Source organism: Sebastes fasciatus, chromosome 9 (assembly GCF_043250625.1).
Source record: "Sebastes fasciatus isolate fSebFas1 chromosome 9, fSebFas1.pri, whole genome shotgun sequence".
Lineage (NCBI taxonomy): Eukaryota > Metazoa > Chordata > Actinopteri > Perciformes > Sebastidae > Sebastes > Sebastes fasciatus.
In genome coordinates this window covers 32,849,570-32,877,174 of record NC_133803.1, presented here as the reverse complement: position 1 = coordinate 32,877,174, position 27,605 = coordinate 32,849,570, and the positions used below count along the sequence as shown (strand labels likewise).

Below are 27,605 nucleotides of genomic sequence, written 5' to 3'. Positions count from 1 at the left end.
AAATACAATACAAATATTAATAAATACTATTAAAAATGTGCAAAATTTCCCCGTGTAAGTTCCCATTTTTAATGTCGTATATCAGAGTAAAAAACACAATTAAAGCTATTTTTTTACATTATCATACATTATTCAGAATCAGGTTTATTGCCAAGTAGTTTTTCCACATACTGTATAAGGAATATAACATAAGAGAAAATAAAAATACTGCAAAAGTCAAGATCATACATATAGAATAGGAAAATTATATACATAAAAAATTACTATAAAGTTCCCACTTTTAAATAAAGATAAAGATAAACTTTTAAATTTATGAAAAAATGTTTGTTTCTTAATATATATATTATTATATATCCAGCTGTAATAGATTATAGACAATTTAAAGAACAATTGTCTCTGTTTCTTTCTGAAAGTGTCACCATGACTCAGCAGATTTGATGTCTTCTCAATCTCCTCCCACATGTCTGGTGCTGTTAAGAGTTTTTGCATTATTATAAGACACAATTTAAGTAAAAAGTGTTTGTTTTTATGATCAAAACAAGTTCACCAATCATTCTTTTTTTTATTCCAAGTATAATAGATTATAAACGATTTAAAGAACAATTCTCTCTCACTCTGACACTGTCACCATGACTCAGCAAATCTCAACCCTTTTTTATCTCCTCCTACATGTCTGATAACATCATTGACTCTTCTCAGGACTGAAGAACACTGTGTTGTGTTTAATGTGCTGATAAGAGTTTATTTTTCTACCGTTAACAATTAACGATCAGGTATTGAATGTGTGATCTCATGCTCTGATGTCTCTCTCTGTGAACAGACATGTCTACCAAGGTCGCCGTAGTAACGGGAAGCAACAAGGGCATCGGACTGGCCATCGTCCGAGCGCTCTGCAAGCAGTACCAAGGAGACGTCTACCTCACCTCCAGAGACGTGTAGGTAGCTCACCTGGTGACACCCGGGCTGATCTATTGGAACATATTACAGCATCATTGACTGACTGTCAGGGACATTAATTACATTACATTAAGTATTGTGATGAGTTTTCAACATCCATGTGAACAAAAACAGGTTATACAGACACAAAATGACAGCTCAACCTGCAATTTCAAAATAAAATGCATATCAACTGGACATATACAGAGAAAACATGCAATGTTTTTACAAAGACAATGCAAAGCTGTTCTAACTTTAGCAGAACATTTATGTAACAACCATTAACCACTATAAACCCATTGGCTCAACGTTTCTCATGAGAATAAAGAAGTGAAAATGGATTCTTTCTTTGTGCTGCAGCGGTCGTGGTGAGGAGGCCGTGGCGTCACTGGCCTCAGACGGACTGAAGCCAATGTTTCACCAGCTGGACATCAACGACGTGAACAGCATCACCGCCGCCGCCGCTTACTTTAAGGAGAAGTACGGAGGCGTGGACGTCCTCATCAACAACGCTGGGATTGCATTTAAAAGTACAATTACAAGGATATATTAATATATATTATTATTATACAACACTGGAGTCATGCACACAGTAATGTTAAAATATTACTACTACTCAGACATACTGAATAATACTGGTATGATTGTACCTAGTACAATTTTACACATATGTATTATTATTATTATTATTAGGAGTATTAGTAGCGTTAGCTGTATGGTTGAACAATTATGGCCAAAATTTTAAAAAATCACAATAATTATATTAAATAAAAATAATATTTTTTTGCTGAAAAATACGATAATTTTTATTTATTACAAATATTCATAAAATAATTCCATTTTATAGAAGTTATTATTTGTTTTAAATTTTATTAATTTTTATTTTTTTTAACAAGTAATCAGATAGAAAGCTGCCTGTACTTCCATATTATCCTCACTAATTATTTCCTATATTTAAATCAAAATATCCCTTTTACCCTTAAAACCATTTTTTTTAAAATTCCCTTCAGTGGCCGACACGGCTCCATTTGCCGTCCAGGCGGAGGTCACCCTCAAGACCAACTTCTTCGCCACCAGAGACATGTTGACTGACTTCCTGCCGCTCATCAAAGCCGGAGGTAAGGACACAGAAGTGGACCAAGTCTACTATCTGTCTACTTCAGAGTTTGTTTTAGTCTTGATTCAGATAATGTAACAGAAAAGGGAAAGTTGGTTATTTTTAATCGCCAATGGTTCAACCGTGTCTTTGAATATTCTAAAATGCTGTGGGTAAAATATCTGAATATCTGATCACAACAGCAGTGTCTCCCACAGGATTTTGTGAGACCGGTGAGTCCGGAAAGCTCCACCGGAAAATAATGTTGTACATTTTAAATTTAAATGCATCAATCTGGTGAACTTTGAGAGCAAAATTAAGAGGCTAGATCCACGAAGAACGTTGTGCTCTTGTAAACAATTTAATCATAAACACATTGGTTGTATAGATGTTAATGGTGATGACACGGCAAAAAAAAGTCACACCCAACACAAAGCGTGGTAAATGAAACGGGGTCCATGGTACCAGAACCCTCGCACTGAGGGCAGTCCACCCGGTTGGCAGTCACGCCGTCCCTTGGACCGGGAAGCAGCTGTAAAGCTCACGGCCCGGAGCTGCAAGCCACCTTCACTCCCGGGCCTTTCCAAGCCGACTTGGTAGACCGGTCGCACAGACTATTTTCGGTTCATTATCAAACTATGGCAGGACAAATTAGGCTGTGGCAAATGGAAACACCGACAGCAGTCTGTCATGTTTCAGTAGCTGCTGATCCCACCAACGTTGGCCCATTATAACTCATCTTTTTCTTTTTCTTTTCCTGGTAACTCACATTTTAATCTTTTGTGACATTTGTTTAAGGTGACAAATTTAGTTTGACATGCTGTGAGACACAAAGAGGTTTGATAAGCAGCGTCAAACATCCTCTGTGTGTGTTTTAGGTCGCGTGGTGAACGTCTCCAGCTTCGTCGGCTACCGCGCTCTGACCAAGTGCAGCGCGGCCCTCCAGGAGCGTTTCCGCAGCGAGGACATCACCGAGGAGGAGCTGGTGGGACTGATGGAGAAGTTTGTGGACGAGGCTAAGAAGGGTCAGCACCAGAAGGGCGGCTGGCCCGACACGTCGTACGGGATGTCCAAGACCGGACTGACGGTACGACCCGGCACTCGATCCAAGTTTGCAGATCTTAAAATCAGGGACCAAAGATTAGAGAAAGTCTGACTGAAATGCTCCTCTGATGCCACATTTCTTTTCATGGAGACATTAATTAAACGTGTTTGTGTCTTTAGACGCTGTCCATGATCCACGCTCGCCGTCTGTCCAAGGAGAGACCGAAGGACGGGGTAATTATTACATATTAATCAAACAACAAGAACCATCTCTGAGCTTCTTTTTAACCACTTTGTTCAACACAGTTGCTTGTTATTAAAAGATGGAGAAATAATGTTAAATGCACTTCATATCCTCTCTTCTCACTGCACAGTTATTTTTACGACTTTTCCCAACTTGTCTCAAACTACCAAACATTTAAGGAGGTTTCCTTTAACAACTAAATCACTAGGAGGATAATTTATGACAACTCTGGTGTGTGATAATCGACTTTGACCCACAAAACATTCAGGTTTTAGTTATATTACACATCTGGAACATCTCTCAGCTCTTTTAGATCAGTTTAAGACTTTTCTGTTTGACAAATATTTCATTTTTATTCACTTTGTAACTGTTTAATCTGTTTTATTCTGTTTTAATCTTCTGTTTTTATCATTTAAAATCCCATGTATGTGTGTCTTAAGGATTTTATCAGTTTTGTGGTTTTGTTTCCAGTGAAAGCCTCACTAATAACATATATTATTATTATGTTTTTTGCAGATCTTGGTGAACGCCTGCTGTCCCGGCTGGGTGCGCACCGACATGGCCGGTGATAAAGCCCCCAAATCACCAGACGAGGGAGCCATCACTCCGGTCTACCTGGCGCTGCTGCCGCCCGGCGCCACCGATCCTCATGGAAAGTTTGTCTCCGATAAAGAAGTTCAGCCGTGGTGAAAAGGGATAAAGAGACCTGGGTCTGTGTGTGTGTGAGTGAATAAATGAAAGAGAGTCAGTGGTAAATTACCAAAAACTTGTCAAAGCTTCTGTACAAAATAGATTTATTTAGCAATAAGAGAAACATGTCCACCATATGAAAAACGTGACACAATCTGGAAACGTATCAGAACATTTAATGTATTAGAGTTTAGCAGTTAAACTAAACGTTGATGGACATAAAACCAAACTTATTCCAGGGAACACTGATATGTACTGTGTGTGTGTGTGTGTGTGTGTGTGTGTGTGTGTGTGTGTGTGTGTGTGTGTGTGTGTCTGCTGGGTTATATAACAATAATCCTGCATGAATCTGTTTTTGATAAAACTCCATTTCATCTCTTTGCCTTCAGTAAAACATTTTTATATTTTTTACCGGGAAAAGGGAAAATTTGCCTTAACTGGATGAAGCTTAAATGTTGAAAATAAAATAAAATCAAATGATAAAAAAGCTTTTCTACAATGCAATGCTTTTTCATAAGATGTTACGTTGCTTATATGTCAAAAATAAATCAACTTCAAAATCAAAAATATGTAAATTTCCACTTTCCTGTAGTCCTTTTCCTGTCCTACAGTATATGTTTGACATGTTTTCTCATTGTGGGTGTTTTGTTTTTGTTTTCCTTCTGGATTTATTCATTTATTAGTTTATGTTTTACTGGATTTATGTACTGGAGCGTAGCCTGCCTCCATAATATAAAAAATACGCCTTGTGATCCGTCACCCTGGAAACAATTATATATATATTGCATGCCAGCTGTTCTCAACCACTGGGCCGGGGCCTCAGAGAGCCACCTAGTGGGCCGCGGAGGCCTCAAGTTACCAAAGGTTGAGAAGCCCGGGTGTAGTAGACGTCCACGTGATTTTTTGTTTGTAGTAGACAAATATTGGTACCAAAGTTTGAGAGATCAAGCAAATCAAACATTCCCGGTCGGTCTCTCTACCACTTTAATCTCAGAAATTCTGAGTTTTTTCTGGGAATATTACCCCCCCTCCCCGGCTCCGTAACTAGTATTTTTTGGCCCTAATACGCCGTCGTAAAATTCTGATAAAATCTATATAAAATCCCAGAGATATTGGACTATATCTATCCATCTATCTGACGGGGGTTTGAGGTCTCTGGGGTGGCATTGTTCTGGGAAATGAGACGGACAAACAATCAATAACAAAGACAAAGCAATTTCCTCACTTTGATTCTTCTCTATCCGTCTCCAACCTTTTCTCCTGGATGAAGACTGTTGTGGCCCTCCGAGTGTTAAACTGCAGAGGGATCAAAAATTTAACAACACACTCAGATGTCTGGTTAAATGTGTGAAAGCAGAAAGTTAGAAGTCAAATGTTCTAGTCACATTTTAATATATTATTTTCCTGTGGTAGTTGTGTTATTAATCAATGAAGAATGTTGGAGATATCTGAGTGAAACTTGGCCATTAAGGACATATTAATGGAGATGTAGTGACACCTGGTGGTGAAGGAGGGTATTTCATAACAAAATAGATTTATTACTGTACTAAACATTTTTATATTGAAAGAGAAAAACACAACATGTGATGAGTTATATGTGCACTAGTAATCATCATGTGTTCAAAGTACAATACATTATATATATAAAGGTTAAATTTGATTTGCAGTTTAATGCATCTACAGTAGTAATCTATTTATAGACACATTTATGGAGAGCTATAACCATCGATATAAAACAGCCAACTATAAATGATTGAAGAGATATTAATAGAGCTGGTTTATGACACAAATATGGCTTTTTTATGAGCAACACGTGTGTCTGTGTGTGTGGTTTGGTGAGGCTGCACACACAATAAACCAGGATTCATCTGTGGTCAGCGTGTTTTCTTTTCCTCCTACGTCTCAGTCATTTGTGATTTATTTCAGGGTTTTATCTGTAAATTTGAAATGTTGGTGAATATTTAAAACTTTCTACTGCATTAATTCTCATAGAGCTCTGTTGTATTTATAATTCACCCTGTGATCTTAGAGTATTTAAAAAAAATAATCACAAAATTTCACATAATATTGATTAATTTAACTGTTAAATTATATATATATATATAAAATATTTATATATATAATAAAAAAATATAGAAATAAATATATATTATTTATATATATATTTATTTATTTATGTATATACAAAAATAATAAATAATAAAATAAATATATATATTTATTTAAAACTTTCCACAGCATTAATTCTCATAGACCTCTGTTGTATTTATAATTCACCCTGTGATATTAAAGGTAGGTTACTGACATTATGAGGTCAAAGTCCCACAGCAGAGAATAGCCACCCATCAAAGTCTGTAAAATGTTTATATTTAAAAAATAATCCCACATTTTCACATTATAGTTAAGGAAATAAAAAATAATGATGGTGGAAATTATCTCCCTACATGGTCCAAATGTTGCTTCAAAGCTTTCATTTTTATTTATTTAGTTTTTTTGGGCTTAAAACATGTCAAATTTTAATAATTTGTAGTCTAAAAAAACATGCCATCCTACCTGAGAATATCTAACATGTGTAATATGTGTGTGATCTTAGAAGTAAACTCCTGCAGACCTCTGAATCCCTATATATGCATTTTATTAATATATAAATATTACCATAACCTTGGTGTCCTCTGCAGCCAAGGCGCTGCTTTCATTATTGTTATTTTCTATAAAGATCACTTATTTTGCTGCAGCCAGATGTAACTTTGACTTTTCCCCCTCGAGGTGTTCTGTATCGTGATGTATCTCCTAAATGTGTTTACACGTGTTAGTGCACCTGGATTTCCTTATCTTTCTCCATTACCTGAATGAAATCCAAACACCCCCGAGCACAAAGAAGGTCAGAGCAGGAAATCTCATTCAGGTGGTTTCATATTGTTTCATTAAAATGTTTATATTTTCCTGCTTTATCTCTCATGTTGTAAGTCTTTGAGTCGATACCAGCAGCCCGTGTGAGTCTGTGTGGTGTTGATATAATGGACATAATGCTGTGTGTGACTGTGGGAGTTGTAGTCCTGTCGGACGACGACAGTAAGACCCTGATTACCTTGTAGATAAAACTAATCCACGGAGCCACAGAGATGGATGATAATCCTGTAATCCCTGCTCTCTGCCAGAGGAAACCCCATCACACACACACACACACTCTGATAATCACAGTGACCACGATCACCACTGCATGTAATGAGTATTATAATTACTGTATTGATCCAGCGGAGGGGAATTCCCTCAGACCTGAAGCACAACAAGTGATACCATATATATACACACAGTGATCAATACCAACCAATACTGGTCACATGCAGGAGATAATAACTGACTGATTATTTACCTGAACACATCGATATCTGACATAATGGTGACTTGCTCATGGATTTATTGTAATCAAATTAGCATGAAAAAAGGCTTTAAAGTGACATCCTGACTGTTTTAAAACAGAGAAATATGAATATTCATTGACACATTTTGACATACAATTAACTGAAATTCACCCAGTTTTAGTTTGTTTTTTGTATGTTTTTTATGTTTTAAGGCCGAAAAACCACGACGAGGCGGAACACACCGCAAAAACTAGACCAACAGAGGTTTTTCGGTCAATTCAGCATGTTGAATCGGTGGCAGAAATCACTCTGATTGGCTGTTCAGCTTAAGCGAATCAGTGCAGAAACGGAAGTGAAGAAAGCAAGCCGACGAGTAAACGAGGAAAAACACAGAAGACTCTTCTCAATTTTCATCTTCTCATTCCAATACATCCGGGGATTCCCTTCAGGGCGACGCCTCCGGACTGCCCTCAGGTGGATGATCTCAAGTTCCCGCCATTTGTGGTCCCGCCTCCGAGACGTCACCGCTCGTTATCCAATCACTCATCATTTCATCCACAGCAATAAAAAAAAGTGATTGCCTGATAACACCGGCTGTATGTTACTTCTCTTACCCCTACACCACCTCTGGGTTGTAACATAAATAGGGGGCTCGTCCGGGATTTGAACCTACTACCGCCTGCTGGTGTGGAGAGTTAAAGTTTGAATTGAATGGAAGATCTCCTTTTTTGCACCAACGTGCTGCGTTAGAAATTTCTTCCAATTCCTTCAAGTGGCTTTTTGTTGTTGTTGTTGGATTGCCCCTACACACACGTCACATATAAAACATCTGCTTACTCTTCTCAAACAAACTGATTCTGTTCACCTGCTGCAGCTCAAAGTACTAAACCTCCTGCGTTGCATTAATATTTCATTACAACGTCACTTTTGGGTTGCCAGGTTGTGGAGAATCCTTCTTGTTTTAGCTCTTAAATTCATTATGAGGACTGTTTGACCTCTTCTGGACCATAAATCCATTCATCAACAACTCATTAACATTTACAACTGCTAAATTAATGGATTACTATATTTATTAATTGCAGGTTACAAACTTTTGCTGATAGAAATTGAGAAATGTACTAATGACTCCAAAGCAGTTAGTCATTAATAACAGGTCACGGGTTTCTCAGTTTAATTAATTCCTATAAATCTCTAATAAATGGTTAATCAGAGTGTGGTCCCCCATGAAGGCATCATGACTCTCACTCAGCGACTACATATCACATCTGACTTCTCTGATAATCCTCTCTGTTGTTCTCTTTAGATCAGTTCTGCAGGACGCCGCCACGAACACTAATCCCCCCCAAAAAATCCCAAGAATCTCGTCAAATATTAAGATTTAAGCTTCTTAACATTTTCTACAATTTTTTCTTTTCATTGATACGATTGTTCCTCGCAGCCTGCAGATCGAGCACAGAGGAAACCCTCCAAAACTCGGTTTATATTTAGTCAACAGAGTTTGCAAACCTTCTTAAAACTATCAACAGTTACTCAGACATAAATGTTGTCTTACATCCCGGTACGTGGTGTCAAAGAGATGGATGTTATGTGAGGATTATATGAGGTCCTTAAGTACACTGTAAAAAAATCTTTTTTTTTTACAGTTTTTCTCAAGAAATTTTAAATTTTTTGTCTTTATTTCAAAATGGCAAAATTTTTTTTTAAAATTACATGTGTCATTTGTGATTTATATGTATATGGTCTTAGATTTACAGTATTTTTTTGTAATCGCAATCGTAATTATCTGTATTTAAGCTTTTCTTGATAATTTTAAAAGATAATTATTCTGTTTTTTAGATGTTTATGACTCTATTTTAACAATTAATTTATGTTAGAAGAAAAGGATTTCATGGAATTCTAAAAATATTTCTTGTAAAAATACAGATTTTTTTTGCAAAACTTCTGAGAGTTAATGTAAATTTGGGCTTTTGCAACGTAAAATTACATGTTTCATTTGTGATTTATATGTAAATGGTCTTAGATTTACGGTGTATGACCATTCTAGGAATAAATATACGTTAAAAGTAAAATATTTCTTGAAAATTACAGTAATAAAGGCTAATTATATAAAGATAATTACTGTTTTTTTTTTACAGTTTATTTATGTTAATTAACAGACAGTATTTTTCCATTTTTTAACAGACATTTTCTGGCGCCCCTGCTGCTGGAAAATTTCCATTATTTTACACTTTTTTTTTTACAATGTACAAATTATTGTTTGTGATGACTGAAGGCTTAATTTTCCAGAACACGACTGTTTGTACCGTCATCTTTCATGTGTCTTTATTATGTTGGATACACATTTATTGTGCTTTTAACAACTGAAAATTGTAAACCACAACTCTCCATATGAGAAGTCATACAAAGTATACAAATTATTATTATACATTTGTAATAAATAAAAATAATAATAAAAAAACTGTAAGCATAGGTAGTATCAGCATTTCCACCCATGCCTGTTCTTTATTCTTTTCACTAACTTATATGGTAATATTGTACCTCTTTTAACATCTTTGTACTTAAAGGTTTCACTTTTTTTTTTTGTGTTTTATTATCTGGAGATGTATGTGTATATTGTCTTATTGTGATGAGATGTTGGTATTTCTACTGCGATAATAACTGCGGGGACAAATAAAGGTCTTGAATTTGAACTTAAATAATCAGTCATATAATATAAATGTGCAGTTCTCAAAAGAGTGTATTGCCTTACCAAAAGAAAAAAAATATATATATTTATTTATTTATAATAATAAATGATAAAGAGTGATACTGAATAAAACAAATGTAAAAGTAAAATAAATTATTACCCTTGTCAATGAACGTGTTTTTAATTGGCATCAGGTGGTGCAACGGGAGACGCTGTAATCCAATAAAGATTAATAGATGAAGAATAAATTTGAGTTTGTTCTAAAGTTTCTTTTTCGACTGACCTCCATCTGATTCTTTTGTTGGCAAAAGTTTGTAATTGGAAATGTGTGTTTGTGATTTGTACCATCATTTGGGTTGCAGTTCTTCCTTGCTATTGCAGAAGCATTGATTTCATTTCCAAAACACATGAGGTACTGTCGGACTGTTATGAGATTTTAAAGGAGCGATAAGTACGATGCGTCTGCTGGATGAGTTGATAAGATGTTTGATCAATAACTGGAGTGCTCTGAGGATACTGTTCTCTCTGCCCATGAAAAAAAATTGCAAAACTTATAATTGGTAAAATATATGTGTGAGGAAAATATGCTCCCTTTTGTTCAGTGGTTGTAGTTGGTTAGTCAGCCCAGTTACTGTCTTCTTCTGTTCATTACCAGTGAAACGCTGTTGTTTGTGGACCTAACAGAGCGTTTGCCTGACCAACTCAGTCTCATGGCAGTTCGTGAAATAGTCACAAAATGTAATCTATTTGATTTATGTATATAAACCCCTTTTTTTTTGGGTGCTATGAATGTCCAGCAACACGGCAATTTCCGCTCCAGTATTTTCAAAATAAGACTACTTTGGTTTAGGAATAGATCGACTTGGTTAGGCTTAGGCAAAGGAAAAGATCGCCGTTTGGGTTAAAACAACACCGGAAGTTACGTGACAAATAAATCAACTTTGACTTCTGGTTTCACATGGGAGACGAACAACAGTCTCCTGGGTGAAAATCTGGTATTTTTTTGAGTCGCCCATCCACCTCGACCTCCCTATGAGGCGTTCGCCGCTCTTTATACTTCCCGGTTCACAATTACGTGGATTACATATGAATTGATTTCGGGCCTTGACGTTGTGAACAGAGGACACGAACAAACAGCTGTGTACTGAGCCTGCATCACTTTAAACATGTGGAGGTATGTTAACTGGTTTACTGCTCTGCCTGCCAGTACTGTTACAACTCATACTGGTCACCACTAGATGTCAGTAAAGCAGCACATGACGTTACAGCTCTTCAGAGAAGGAATCCGTCTGCCTGCTGCATCTGGTGTCTCCACATGAGCTTCCTGTTTCCTCCACTCCGTCTCTCGGTTAGTCACGTTTTGATAAATAAGATTAATACACGTGATACACATCTTATATATACAAGAAGCAATGACTGGTGTGTGCTGAATAATCTTTACAGGAATGTGATGACCTCGCAAGGAGGGAAATGTAAGGATTAAAAGGGTAAATTTGGTATTTTTTAACCTATTTTCTCATGTTTTTGTGTCTAACTGACTAATAGGGCAACAATTTTTGAAATTGGTCCACTATTAAGGGAGAACGCTGCAGCTGCACGCTGCTAAACGGGCTGTAATGATAATAATCGCTCACTGTGAGTGTACATCCACTAAAAGTGCTTGTTTTTGCCACCGACACTACAATGAAGCAGTGAAGCGTCAACCAATCAAATGTTTTTGTTTCACTCTGTTCCGTTCCATCAAAAAAAAAAGAAAGCTGTTAACCAGTTCTCAGTTGTACTTAACGGCCAAACTACGACAACAAGTGATTGAGCAACATGTCAACGGTGACTCGCAGACCAGGCCACGCTGGCCATTTTGTCGCTTGTAGTGTGAACATAGCCGACTGACAACATCATGGAAAGGACTCTACAGAGAAATAAAACCTTTTTCTTTACCTTTACCTGTTATTGTGTGTCTCCCTCAAGGAGAAGTCTCCTTCTGAAATCTCGCTTCACACCCACATTGTCGAAATCTGCTAAGTATTGAGCCGTGACATTGAAAATCTTTTAGATAACACTAAGCAGGCTGTTCTCATACACTGTTTATAGCTATACCTATGAAAAGGAAGTATAAAGAGCGACAAATGCCAAGGACGTTCTCTGTAGGGTCCTTTCCATAATACTGTCAGACACTTATAATACAGGATGTTTGCATGAATATGCCACGATAATGTGCAAGACGTTTACCACGCTCTTCTTGATTTAAGTACGCTCTTCTTGATTTCTGCGTGTCATTTGTACGCCATGTATCCTGTACTGACTGCAATGTGAAAGCATCCGCGTATAAATGCTACGGTAAGAGTTAGTGATGTAGTATAAAAAGCAAGAAAGACCACTTATAGCGGGCAGGTGGGGCGGTGGATGGGCCTAACAACATCGGACTTTTAACCAGGAGACTCGTGTTAGAGACCGTTGTTGACCTGTGTTTTGTTTTGTAAGTTACGTTAGTGAAGTTTGTCACATGTTTTTTTATTGACGTTTGTGTGACGTGTTTTTCGTATTTTTTTCTGTACGGGTTTTACTTAGTATACGTACTTATTTTAAGCCCAACCATGACGTTTTTCCTAAACCTAACTAAGTGGATTTCTTGCTTGAAGCTAACTGCGATCGTTTGCCTGACCAACACAGTCTCACGTGAAATAGTCATGAAATTGAATCTATTTGATTTGTCTATATAGACCCGCATTTACCTTTTTTTTTTTTGGTGCTACGAATGTCCAGCAACACGCCAATTTCCGCTCCAGTTTTTTCAAAATAAAACTACTTAGGTTTAGGAATAGATCGACTTGGTTAGGCTTAGGAAACAAACTACTAGGAAGGAAAAGATCACGGTTTGGGTTCAAATAACACCGGAAGTTACCTCCAAGTCACTGCATGTTCTACAACACTGTCCACCAAATATTTCAGAATAAAAGCCGTGTGTTAACAAATGAAGGAATTCTGTTCATAGAAAAAAACGCTTGAGGGCTTTTTTTTATTTTTAAATGAAAGCAGGAAGTGTTGATTTAAAAAAAAGTCTCTACTTTTTGCAGCTCTCCCTCAATACTGGACCAGTTTCAAATATTGTTGTCCCCATTAGTCACTTAGACACAGAGACATGGGAGAATAGGGTCCAGGTTGAAAAGTAGCAACGTTACCCTTTAAGAGTCGTTTGAGGTCAGTCTCCATTTACAGGTTGCCGGCTCTGGTTTGAATGTGGATCATGTTAGGTTGAGGCTGAGGGTTCGTGATTAAATGTCAGATTAAATGTCATGTGAATATGTCAGAGGAAGAAATTCAAGTCCATGAAATGCAAGACAACAAAGTTAAAATCCTGCCTTTGTGCCACTTTGTTCCTGCTCCTCTGCAACAAATGTGCACACACAGACATTTTTTTATTTTATATTTTTCTCCTACTCTCTTACAGGGACATAAACACAACATCAAAGTCAGTCGCTGCTACGCGGGTGGGGGTGGTAGGGTGGAGGGTGGTAGGGTGGAGGGGGGGATGTTGAAGCGAAATGATCTGTCAGCTCAAACAGGAAGGCTGCGTGTCCGCTCCAGAGACCTGTCCTTACAGGACCAGCTCCTTATTCTGCTGCTTTGTAATGGAGAGGACACCGTGCTGACATCAGATACAGCCGAGCATCTTTTGAGCCACGAAAATGGGGAGAAACAAAATTACAACATCAGCAGGGGAGGCACTTCAGTGTGAAACACTCAGCAGGGAGGAGGATGTCAGAACTGAGCTGGTTTACACACCACTGATGTTGGAGGGAAACACCACCAGCTACTGGACAAAGGAGGGAATTACACACAGTATCTCTGAACACTACAGTGCTTAAATATTAGTGGATGAATACTAGTACTTCAACGACTCTTTATACATTGTATTATTTTGCATAATATACAACATGCACTGGTCTATTTTGCTTCAGTGGCGTGCAAAGTGATGCATGTATATGATGCAACATAATGCGATTATCTTAATACTCTCCTAATAATACTGTTATCTTCATCATCATCACCAGCATCAGTAAATAATGTAAAGCAAATACCTCCACACGCGTACTTGAGGTTATTATAAAACAGACAAGTCAGAGGACATAATTGCAATCATTGCATTTTTTGTTTTTTAATGGTTACATTTTCATTGTTAATCTAAAAGGTGACTGATAATTTGATGCACCCACTGAGGTTTAAAGGTGACAGTTTCCCTCTGGCCATGTGGCTTCTTATGTGACATACACTTTCCAAGATGACATTCATTTTTAACACCTCTTGACAGTTAGGTGTTTGGGTAAAAACACAGAGGGGTGGAATAACAGACGCACCGAGACGCAGGGGCGTTGTTTTAAAGCTGCTTTAATCAATATTTTTGTATTAATATGTATTTGAAAGAGGTCGCACAACAGGCAGCTGTTTTCAGAGGAAAAAAGCTCCAATAAACCCACTTTATGCTACCTGTCCAGCACCAAACAGCTACTGTAGGTGTCCTCGGAACTACTACAGGAGCAGTTTTGAGTACTTTGCCAGGTGTTTATATTTCTGTCTGTCCGTGGGACAGATTTTGTGACCGGTATAGCCTCGCAACTGTGCAAGATACAATCACGAAACTTTACAGGTATGTCACATACTGACGCTTTGTCAGACCCCTCGTAGTCACTTTTTCCTGTTGCAATAAACGCATGCTTAATGTTGTGACTAAAACAAAAACCCATGCCTAGGTTTAGGCAACAAAACCACTTAAGTTGGGTTTAGGAAAAAAACAACATGGTGCTTAAATGCATAATGCTTAAAATTATTTTTTACAGTGCAATCTGACGTAGAATACAAAGTGAGAAAGACCACTTATAGCGGGCAGGTGGGGAGGTGGATGGGTCCAACAAACATCGGACTTTTAACCAGGAGACCCGTTTTAGAGACCGTTGTTGACCTGTGTTTTGTTTTGTAAGTTGCGTTAGTCACATGTTTTTTTTATTGACGTTTGTGTGACGTGTTTTACTTAGTTCACGTACTTATTTTAAGCCCGACCATGATGTTTTTCCTAAACCTAACTAAGTGGATTTCTTGCCTGGACCTAACAACTTTAACGGCAATTTACGCTCCAGTATTTTCAAAATAAAACTACTTTGGTTTAGGAATAGATCGACTTGGTTAGGCTTAGGCAACAAAACTACTAGGAAGGAAAAGATCGCCGTATGCGTTAAAACAACACCGGAAGTTACGTGACAAATAAATCAACTTTGACTTCTGGTTTCACATGGGAGACGAACAACAGTCTCCTGGGTGAAAATCTGGTATTTTTTTGACCCACCCATCCACCTCGACCTCCCTATGAGGCGTTCGCCGCTCTTTATACTTCCCGGTTCACAATTACGTGGATTACATATGAATTGATTTCGGGCCTTGATGTTGTGAACACGGGACACGAACAAACAGCTGATTTTAAAGTTAAAGCGTTTCGGTGCCTAACAGTAAACATAGTATGGGGAAATAAAAAATAAAGCAAGTACTGCAACTGTCAAACATAAATAAAACTGATAATAAAAATATAAATATGTACAACATATCTGCATGAAAGAGCTGTGCAGTTCTGTGCAGGAGAGTATGAAGTATAGTTCAGACTAGAGAATATGTTGTATGTGAAAGATGTGCATTAATGTAATGCATTATGACAGATGTGACTTCACGTTGTTAATAAATATGCATAATTTATATTTAAACACCGTTATGCCATTTGAATGCACACACACACACACACACACATCAAACACATCAAAGATTATTACCCTGAAAAACTTCCTCCTGGGGCTGTCGAACTTATTGAAGAAGGAATTCAGGGCAGACACTTTCATCTGTGACGAGTCTATTTCTGGGAAACGTTTTGAAGCGCGTCTCCTGCTGAGAACCTCGTTCTCACCAAAGATGATTATTTCAGGTGAAGTGATTACTCACTAATACAAATACGTTTTTATTTTTTAGGTGTAAAGCAGTTTGTGAAATAGTTCATGGCAGTGTTGTCATATCCAACTCCCACCACCAGGCGTGAACTCCGGCGTTTTTTGAGCATGGCTGGATATTACCGGTGCTTTTGTAGAAACTTTTCTGTTGTGGTTGCGCCACTTACCAAGCTGTGTAGTCCCACCCTTCCATTTGCGTGGTCTGAAGAATGTGGCCATGCATTGAATGCGGCCAAGTCTCTCCTCTGCAGTGCTCCTGTGTTGTCTGCTCCAAACTTCTCTCTTCCTTTTTATGCTAGAAGTCGATGCTAGTGCCACTCGAGCTGGGGCGGTGCTGATGCAAGAAGGCGATGGAGATGTATGTCAACCGGTGTGTTACTTCTCAGCCAAGTTCAAGAAACATCAGCTGAACTACTCCGCTATTGAGAAGGAGACCCTCGCCATGCTTCTCGCCCTGCAGCACTTTGAGGTGTACGTCGGCTCCGGTTCATCTCTGGTGACGGTGTACACAGACCACAACCCACTTGTCTTCTTGGCCCAGATGTGTAACCATAAGGGATGAGTGTGCGGGACTGCAGCTGATCATCAATCAGGGCGGAGCAAATAACAGCAGGAAAACGGAGGAGAAGTTCAATCTGCAGTATCTCCGACGGGTGTCGAAGCCGACGAACTTTGTGGTGTTTAATATTGTTTTGTTCGCTGTCTCTGTGGAGCAGTAGTTTTAAGTTGAGTACCTCCGGGTTGTACATTTTTGATGTGTCAGTGTATCGTACTGTATCGGGGGTCTGGTTTCAAGTTTTAGAAAATGTATCATATCACTAATGAGTGCGTCTGTGTGTGTGAGTGTGATAATGACAAAGCGAGAGCGTCGTTTGTTGGTTAAATTATCTATAATGACGTTGCCATGACAGCCACTGAGGGAGAAGACTGTTTACCCGTTCCTGTTGAGCAGCAGCTTTGATTTGAGTGATTTAACATTGGTTACTGCCATATTTATTTAGCTGTGTAATTACCTCACGCTTTCTGTTAGAAAGTAGTTTTCAGTTGGTATTTGTAATAATAATAATATTAATAAATTGTATAATTATTTTTCACACAATCCTGTTGCCAGTTCTCTCATTCCTGGGTTTACAAATTTATTTTGTTACTCCCTCCATCCCCTGGACCTTAAACGGAGGGGAACGTAACACTAAGTAGTTTTGTCACGCAACTTCCGTACTTAAGTTATGCTACTTCCGGTGTTATTTTAACCCAAACCGCGATCTTTTCCTAAAGCTAACTAAGTAGTTTTGTTGCCTTATCCTAACCAAGTCGATCTTTTCCTAAACCTAAGTAGTTTTATTTTGAAAAGACTGGAGCGGAAATCCACACATGCGTCACGTGTTGCTGGACATTCGTAGGAAAAGCGTAAAAAATATGTTGTTGAAAGTCGTGCTGAGCGTCAAGGAAAAAAAAGTAAATTTGTGTCTATGTACATGAATCAAATAGATTAAAGGGACTGTTTGTAACTTTGTAAGTGTATAAATGTAGCGGGTCGGCACACATGCGCGCTTGCATATGCGCGTTCGCGTGTAGCCGCTGTACCCTCCTCCTCTGCCTGCTCGCCTTCACTCAGACAGCGCGCGCGTTCTCGCTCAGCTCGCTCCACCTGTAGACGTGAATGGGCGCTCACTCCACACTGCAGCAGAGTTAGTTTAGCTCTGAGAATATCTAGTGAATGCACAGTGGACGTTTGTGCAGAAATAACTGCTGCAGCTCCTCCAGACCAACAGAGGTTTCCCGTGTCTTGTGACGTGACGGAGCTCTGCAGAGATTTACGTTGTCTTCTCGTTACCTACCGGGTGCCGGTGTCTCCTCTGCTCTCTCCGGCTGCGGGCGGAGAGAGCAGGGAGACACGCTGCAGATCCCCGCTGCCTCAGCCTGCACTTAGGCAGGAAAAGCCAACATTAGGATCAGATCTAAATCATGTTCATGGAGAGACCTTTGTCTGGTCAGCTAACATTACTGCCAAGCAGCTGAAATATAGAGTAATATTGTGGTTTTAGCTGACTTGTGTCGCCTCACTGTTTTGAGCGACGCTCGTTCAGGTATATTTAGAGCGAGCAAGCGCGAGCCCGACGCTGACTTTCGTTGATTTCACGGCCACAGGTGTCGCCGTTAACAAGCATTTCTGAAAGTTACAAATAGTCCCTTTAAATTTTGTGACTATTTCACGAACTGCCGTGCAACTGTGTTGTGTAAAGATACTCAGATATTTAATTGCTACAGAACACTCTTCATCCTTTTTTTCCTGCATATCATATACTGTAAAATGAAACATCTGTGCGTGTTATTAACTCCCATCTATTGTCACAGAGCAGCTGTGATCCGCCCCGATTCTGCTGTTTTTCCACCTGAACTTCGTCTCTCGACGTTGACTGGCGCGCGGAGGCAATCAGTTATATCACTTTTTTTTTAGTGGATGTTCTTTAAAAAAGCAGCTCGTGCTTTGAAAGAGGTGATAAGACGCCTGGAGGAGAAATCTAACAGAGATCAGAGGCATTATTCAAGAACGAGTGCAACAAAAGAATAATCATATGTGTCAAAACGCATGAAAAATTATTAGCAATAGAAGAATAAAGACTTCTTTCTTTTCCAACCCCCTCCTGGATTAACCTGGGGGCGCTGAGATGAATGTGCACAAGACAAAGAAATCAAACAATAACCGAACTGAATAGTTGTTTTTCCTAAAAAACCTTCTACTCATGACGCATTAGAAATATCTAAATTAAGAAGAATCTTTTCAGTCCTACTGTACGTTATCAGCTCAGAGATCCTCAGGAACGATGCCCTCCTCTATACAGTATATACGCCCAAGGCTCATTTCTGTGAACGGTAATTTGAGATAAAAGGTCGCTACAGACTGAACAACCTCCATTACAACATTTTGTGAATATGCTTTGTGATGTCAGGACATCCTTGATGTTCGCTGCTGTAGTTGCACGATTAAATATATTTGCTTTAAGCAGACAAATTGCACCAGAGTGTAATTACTCGTTTGAAGAAAGTCTTGTTTGGAGATAGGGAAGTGCTGCCGCTGCTGCTGCTACTGCTGAGGTCATCAAGTCAAAAAAACTACACAGCCAATTCTCCAGGGATAATAACTTTTGATTCTACAGCGACTGATTATTTTGGTGTTGACAAGTGCTGATTAGACGGTTGTTTGTTCCCTCAAATAGCTGATGTGCCTCTGAGGCGGCTAAATTAACTCTGATGGGGTGAACTTATAAACACTGTGATGTTTTTTTTAATTTTTTACACTTCAGTGAACACTGATGATTTCACCCCCCATTGGAAATCACTGCGGCAGAGCGGCGACAGTCGCGCCTGGTGAAATCCTGCGGTTTGAGGAGGATTAACGCTGAGTCGGCCGGGCCGCGGAGCGTCGTCTCAGCCGCCGCGACATGTAGCTGACATCTCACACTGTCAGGAAACATCCTCGGAGCCACGATGTCCTAATGGAAAACATCAGCGTGTGTTGCGTGGTGTTATGTTTTCAGAGCATCAGAAAGTTTTTGACCTCCTGCTGGGATCTCTGCAGCACTGCCCCTCTCTATGCATGAGAGATTTATACGACATTAAAACCTTAAAACAGCAGTGCAACAAAGACAGAACACAAGAAAGGAGATGAGCTACAGAACGGACCACGAGAACATGTGACAAAACAGATGTGAACCAAGGAAAGTCTTCTTTTATGGTGCATGCCTGTTTGTGATTGGAGCACCAGATTTCAAATCAGGTTGCAGCTGGACCTCACAGGTGGGATCGATCAGCTGATTGATGAGCAGGGAGATGAGATCAATCAGGTTGTATGAAACAGCTTTCCTGCTTCACTTTGCAGTCACTCCTGTTTTCTGTTTTTTTTAAAACAACTTGTCTTGACAGTATTATGTAAATGAGCTGGATACAGTCTGTGAAAGCAGAACATTTGTTATTGTCCTGTTTTTTTATTTATTATTTTTCCTTCCTATCTTTTTCTCTCCAGCATTATTTGTTTGGAATATTTATGTCTGTAAATTGTAATACAGCTTTAATTTCAGTGTTAGGTGGGTTCCTTTTACAAGCCACCTGTGCATTTGTTTATGTTATTGTATATCTCTTCTCTTTAGTTTTATTTTATTATAAGCATAAATAAAGAACTAAAGATGAAGCACACAAACAAATAAACAAACCACAGCAGCACCTCGACTGGTACATCAACATTTTACACAATATATATCCAACCAATCTCCAGATTCTTAGATATTTAAAACAAATTTATTTTCTGCGATGATGAACCAGAACCGTTGCACATATATTTTATACATTCACTGTTCACTTTTTTCTACTCGAATGACAGATTATATTGGAGGGGCGGGAACCAGAGCGGCGTAAGAGACATTTGACCAACTTTGCAGGAGAGCCAAAAGAAAGAAATGACCACACTTTGTCCTGACTTCATAAACATGTGAATGACAATATACTTAATGAACATTTATTAAAAATTATGATTTGTTTTTTAAGTGCACGTACGCACTTTTGGTCCCAAATAGTGTTCAGTGGTAGGTATTTTGTTTTTTGATTAATAACTCTGGATTGGTTCAAACTCCACATGTTCCCTTCTGGCAGTAGAAATATATATATATATATATATATATATATATATATATATATATAATGTATAAAATGTCAGTGACATTTTAGGCACAAAAAATAAAATGATATATATGTGTGTGTATATATATATATATATATATATATATACAATTTTATTTCTTTATTATTTATTATTTATAATTTTAAATAAAATGATATACATATATAATATATGTATGGAACAATAATAATACTAATAAAATAATGAAGAAATATTTAAAAATAAAATGATAGATATATATATCATTTTATTTTTTTGACACCCCTCTGGTTCTCACCCCTATAGTATAAAACAAATCAGAATTTCAAAATTAATTGTAAAAGTGTCATTACACATTTTGAACATGATAAACATTGAATTTACGGCAAATGTAAAGTAACAAAAGCTACCCCCAATTTCACTGGATTTGTATGTGAGTTTAAAGGAAATAGAAAGAAAGTGATAAAACTGTCAATATGTATGGTGAACTCTTTAAAGAAGAATAATGTATGCTTTCTTATAATGTTATATTATTTAAGTTTATTATCCCAATTCCTTAAATTCCTATCCTTGTTTCTCTGTACCATTATGTTGAGTCCACGTCTACGGTGTTTGTACATTTGAATGCAGCATGGATATGGATAAAAAAACAAAAAGTTCTGGAGAACTTTCTCACCAGCTCACTAATCAGACGTATAATCAGACAGCTCTCAGTGTCCATTTAGCCTCTCGATGCTCCACGCACTCCTCAAAACAAAATATGAGGCAGCACTAAAATAATAATAATACTGGTTAAAGTAGCAAGACTGTGCACATCTCATTAAAGAGCTGAATAATATGCTGAAACACACATTAAGGGCTTCTGGGATTTATTTTTCATCGGTCCCAGAGGGGCAATGCATCCTGGGTAACAAGGCAGAGGCAACATTGTATGAAAGAGACTCTATCTGTTTCCTCAGTGAAAACTAGGAGTGTAAAAAACGTGCTCCTTTAGCAGATGCACATACAGCCACAGATCATCTGTAGCCGTTTGTGCATCTGTTAAAGGAGCAGGCCGACATTTATGGGAATATAGGCTGATTCCTTTTATTTCAGAGACGTTTTACTGGCATTCGGTCGTCGCCTTCAGTCCAAAATGGCAGAAGCGTAGCTCTGCTGCTAGGCGCTGGTGTTGCAAAGGAACGAACAACTGACTTTCACTTGGAGATATACGTTCTTTGTCTACATTCACGGAGTCCGCCATGTTTCTACAGTAGTCCAGAACGGAACAAACTCTGGCTCTAGAGAGAGACTTTCACGTTTTTATGTTACCGGAAGGCCGCCGTAGTTCTCCGACACATTTAGAAAGGGAGGAGTGAGCGGAGGCGTATTTAGTTGGTTACAATCTACTGCTCCTTTTAAAGCCATCCCTCCAGACAGTTTTACTTCCTGTTTGTTGGTTAACGTTAATAGTCAGATGTAATTCATTATCATGGCAACCAGATTGCGTCGTCAATGAATTTACTGTTAATCAAACCACTAATGAGACAAGAATTATCTCAACACACCGACTCTCTCTCACTCGCTCTCTTCTACACCGTCTACTCCTGGTGAGGCGGCCGTCTGGCTGCTGCTGCACCGAGGAGCCCCACCGCCGCACGCCGGACGCCGGATAGACATGTTGCCGAGGTCCGCCGGTTGAAATGCAGTTTTTTGGGACGTTTTGGAGGTGCTAACTCCGGCCGCTCTCTCCTCAGCTCCAGCACCGACAGCGTACAGGGCTGCACTGTGATTCCTTTATTTCTCTAACGGGACTTTTTCTCTTGTTGTCTTTCGGGCTGAAAGTTGTGCTCCCCGTCGTTCGGACTTGTTAGAGGCCCGCAAACCTCTGGTACCGGCACACACAAAGGCAATTGTGAAAATAAACACACTAAACTAAGGTGGAGGAAACTAAAAAATAAAATGAAAACCCTCAGTTAGCTGATGCAGCAAGTTGTGCTAGTTAACTACAGCTAACTAGTTAACTAACTAGAAAGACACAAACAAGCATGAGTGTACATGCAGCTTGGAGGATGACCTTTGACCTGCAGCTTCTACTATAGTCAGACGTCATATTCCCATTTTACCAACAGCCTTTTTTAAAAAATTGGCAAACACTGAAGTTATTCCACTTAGTCAGGGAATGACTCAAATAAATATGAAATATCATAAAAAAGCCAAAATACACTAGAGGAGGGCTTTAAGTGATGTTATTTCCTGTCATCTGATGCTCAGCTTACAGCACTTTGCAGTGCGGCTGAAGTCTATTGTAGGTTAGTCAGGCAGCGTCTCATTTGCAGGATGATGATGGGCAGAAAATAACCGGTTATCCACTATTTATTTAGGCTGCTATTTCCACTCTGAAGAGCCAAATGATAGAAGAGGAAGATGAGTGAGTGTCTGTCATGCACATAGTAGAGCTGCTTTTATGTGAAGCTCCCATTAGCCTGCAACTCTGACACACACAAGCAACCGCCTCACCTCTCTGAGCACGTTCAGTTTTAAAAACGGGTTCATTGCATTATTTTTTGGCAAAAAAATAATGCAATGCAAGGCAAGTTTTTTTTTGCTTTAAAAGTCTTATGAAAACTTTCTGACAGGTATTAGAAATAAAATAAAATATATGATTTAACCTCAGTATCTCTCCGCGATTGCATCTCTATTGAAATGTAAAGAAATGACCAACGGAGGACTTGATGCAAAGCTCTTGTAGGAATTAGGTCACTCGTCTTGAAGTCTTCAGATCATTGTCAGATCCAGAATCCTCTGTGGAGAAAGACGCCGCTCCGCCGACTCGGGAGAGACTGTCGGCTCTCATTACAGTGGAAGTAGGTCAATGACAATCAAGGAGCATTAGTGAGAGATACTTCTGACTGCTGATGACCTCTCCTATGGGCCTCATGATCTTGTTTATATTTATAGAACGGTGTCTTATGGCGTCCAATAGTATTTCCCTAATGGATTTGGTCCCTTCATGAAATGTTAATAACAGAAACTTAAACTCTACAGTCATGTGCAAAGAATCTCTGGTACAGTTTCCAAACTGTGGGACTGTGGGTGAAGGGGCGTCGAGGCATTACAGTGAAAAAGACATAACATTTAGGGGGGTCTATTGGCAGAAATGTAATATAATATTAATTAGTATGTTGTTTTTAGTGTAAATCACCTGATAATAAGAATTATTGTGTTTTCGCTTATAATGAGTCGTTTATATCTACAAAGGGAGCAGGTCCTCTCCACGGAGTTCGTCATGTTTCTACAGTAGCTCAGAACCGACAAACCAAACTCTTAACTTTTCCTGCTTGTGGGCCGGAGACGATAATATTACTTGCTCTCATCGCCGCCGCTCTCTCTCTCTCTTGCTTCACCACTCACTTCGCACGTACGCACTGGCTCTACTCCAGATGGCTCTAGAGAGGGTCATTCGCGTTTTCACGTCGGCCACCGTAGCTCTCCAACATGCTTGGCACACGGGAGAGGCTTCAGTTGGTTGCAATCTCCTCACCTCACCGCTAGATGGTGCCAGATCCTAAACACTGGACCTTTAAGTAACGCCACTTTCAAAGATATTTTAAGCCAAACCACAATTTTTTTACTCAAAACTACCTAAGTTGTTTTGTTGCCTAAATCTAAGGAAGTTGTTTCCTGTGAAGACGGAAGTTTATTTTGAAAAGACTGTATGCGTGTAACGAGCAGGAATTGACAGGTGTTGCTGGACATTCATAGGAAAACGAACGAAAAAGAAGAAATAACTTTTTCATACAAACTGTTGTAGGAAAATATGTTGACAAACAACTAATTTGCAACAAATATGCTTCTTCAATACAGCATTATGTTCATTTAGTAAATTATGGTCCCATGTAGAGTCAAATAGACCATAAAGCAGGGGATGCTTTAGGGCAGAGCTACCTTGTGATTGACAGGTCGTTACCGCGGCGTTGTCCGGTCTGGGAGTTGTCCGTGTCTTTGTCTTAGAACTTGTGTGTTTTCAACAGTGTGTTTTCAGTTCATCAAAGATAATTGTACCATTTTGGTCGCCTAAAAAACTTCACTTCCCTTCTGGTTGCAAAAAAACAGAAGGTTGACAGCCAAAAACCAAGATTGGGACGGACATTATACTGAACTCGAGGCTTCAAAACAGTAGTCCACAAACCAATGGGTGACGTCACGGTGACTATGTCCACTTCTAATATACGGTCTATGGTGTCGATAAGAGTTTTGTGTTTCTGCTTCAAAACAAAAAATATTTTTTCATTTTTTAAAGATGCTGTGTGAATCAGAATTGCAGCTAACATGTAAAGATCAATAATAGCCTTTTCCTCATTTCGTTCATTATCTGGGTGACAGTCAAAAAGCTGTAACACAGGGACTATTGAAGGACTATAGAGATGCTGTCAGGAGATACTGTATCTGCTTCCACGGCGTCTCGAGCTCTTATACCAGCACATTTCTCTAACGATCCTCAGTTTCACCTGACATCCCAGGTGTAAAATAACCCCTGATTAGATCACTGGAAGGAAAACCAGCAGGGCTCTGAATCCTGACGACCAGGATCAATAACCACTGATTTATATTCATACCTGCGTGCACACACGTGTCTACTGGTTTGGACCCTCATTGATTACATTAATCCCCTTGAGCTGCTAACTCGCTCTTCACCCTCACCACTCAATGCATCACCTCAAGCTCTACCATGTAATCCTAATAAAACTTTAAAAGGACTGACCAGGTGCTTTTAGCCCGTTAACTGTAAACAACATATCGTTTCCATTCATACATTTCCATTCATGTCAGTGCAGGATAAAAATCAATTTGTGTTTGAGTTGCAGCTTACTAACGCAGCCGTTACATCTTCAAGTGTGTGATGCTGTGTGACGCACGTTGAACTGAAATAAAATCAACAGGGATTTGGACAATTATTATAACTTATTAACATACAAAATTTACAATTAATATGCTCTTCTCAAAGCCACCAGACTCCATTGACAAAAATTTTTATTTTACTTCGCCGATTGTCTTCATTCAAACTTGACAGGAACAAAATAAAACTTATCAAAACCGTCTTTGTTAGTCTTTCCACTGTTCCAACAATCACCAACTCTGGTTTGAGAGTTTGAAAGAGAGACTGAATAAGTAACAGATATAATAAAGAAGTAACCTCCGGAACATTTTCACTGTTTACTAACCCTGTTTTCCGGCAGGTTTGTGACATATTCTATTTAAACCTGCATACGTGCTAATTTTGGTGGAAAAAGGTGATATTACTAACTTTTCTTCAGAGCTTTGGGACGCTACTCAGGTGAAAGGAAAAAGTCCCTGGAGAAGATAGTGATCGTACAACTGACACAGACAACATCAGCTGTCCTTACACTGGACCAAATCCAGTCACAGCGCCGACGGTGAAGCGGTCAAAGTTTCATCAAGCTGGAGAAGGATGAAGGAGCCCATTCACGAACGACACCAAGTTGACACACTTGACGACACCTGAAGCCACGAGCTGAGCCGAGTTCAGATAAAGCCGGTTATCAGACCTCTGAGTTGAGATCTTTTACACATCTCTCAGAAAGTTTCACAGCAAAAATGAACAGTTACGACCTCACACCCCCGGGCTTTGTTGCAGGATTTATATTATTATACTGTGGAGGTATTAATAATACTTTACCTAAACTCTGTGTTTAATTATCTACATATCTGATGCTTGATTTTCTCAAATAAAACCAGGCGGCAACCCGGTTCTGAGTAGTGAAGCCAATGCTGAAGTGCCTTGATTTATTACCTCAGTAAACATTGTAAACATGAGTTTATGGTCTCAATCGCTAATTTCAAGTCTTCTTCAATACAGCATGATGTTCATTTAGTAAGTTATGGTCCCATTTAGAGTCAAATAGACCATAAAGCAGGGGATGCTTTAGGGCGGGGCTACCTTGTGATTGACAGGTCGCTACCACGGCGTTGTCCGGTCTGGGAGTTGTCCGTGTTTTCGTCGTAGAACTTTAACCCTTTCACAGTGTGTTTTCACTTCAGCAAAGATTAATTATAACCTTTTTGGTCCCCTAAACATGTCTTCACGCACTCGTGTCACTTCTGGTTGCAAAAAAACGAGATGGCGACGGGCAAAATGCCGAACTCGAGGCTTCAAAACGGCAGTCAACAAACCAATGGGTGACGTCACGGTGACTACGTCCACTTCTCATATACAGTCTATGATTAAAACTGATATTTATTGTATGTTATTACTGTATAAAGTTGTGTCTAAGGCCCTGTTCAGACCTGGTATTAACATGCATCCTCAGTGATCACAAGTGGACAGCTCTAAATACAGGTGTGAACAAACTCAAGACGCATTGAAGACGCATTGAGATCGGATCGTTCAGACCACATTCAGAGGTGGTCTGGGCCACATGTGACCACATTCTTTTAGCAGTGTGTATGTGAATGCGTTCTGGGCCACATTAAGGACCGCCTACTCCTCTGATGTCCAGCTGGGATCTGCGGGATCACCGCACCCCTCAGGTGAATAAACAGGCAGACACGGGCGCCTGTCAGCATGGAAACAGCCTCTGTGTACTACTGTATCCTGTTGGTACAACTGTATTTTATTAAAACATATCTTGTTTATAGAATACATATCTGCAGACTGTCAGACTAGGCACGCAAAGTGCATTATTATCATACTGTCGGAGATGTGTCTGCGTTTTTGTTCCGCTGCTTTGCACAGAGCTGTCGCCCGCCTGTTCTCTCTCCTCCCCGGCTCTCTGGAGCGCTGTACCCCGCTGTTGTCTTGCCGCTGTGTGGAGGTCCCCGGTACCGTCAGTACAATAACCTTTGATTTTGATGTTAATACAATGTACCAGAATTCACGAATATGTAGGATATTACTACTGACATTCA

The 27,605-nt window shown here is 39.1% G+C and overlaps 1 protein-coding gene across 2 annotated transcripts in view; it reads left to right on the top strand.

Moving 5' to 3' along the window:
- cbr1 (carbonyl reductase 1) overlaps positions 1-27,605 on the top strand; it is a 585,032-nt gene that overhangs the window by 1,083 nt on the left and 556,344 nt on the right. Inside the window, exons 2-7 of one of the 2 annotated variants that reach the window (XR_012595377.1) lie at positions 821-935; positions 1,297-1,466; positions 1,947-2,054; positions 2,911-3,119; positions 3,257-3,310; positions 3,837-4,068. Coding sequence is in view for 1 of the 2 variants with exons in the window: in XM_074647330.1 (XP_074503431.1) it covers positions 823-935; positions 1,297-1,466; positions 1,947-2,054; positions 2,911-3,119; positions 3,257-3,310; positions 3,837-4,010 (828 nt within the window). In the remaining variant the exon portion in view is untranslated. Of the gene's footprint in view, positions 1-820; positions 936-1,296; positions 1,467-1,946; positions 2,055-2,910; positions 3,120-3,256; positions 3,311-3,836; positions 4,580-27,605 lie in introns of those variants that run through there. The other variant, XM_074647330.1, reaches the window with a different exon arrangement.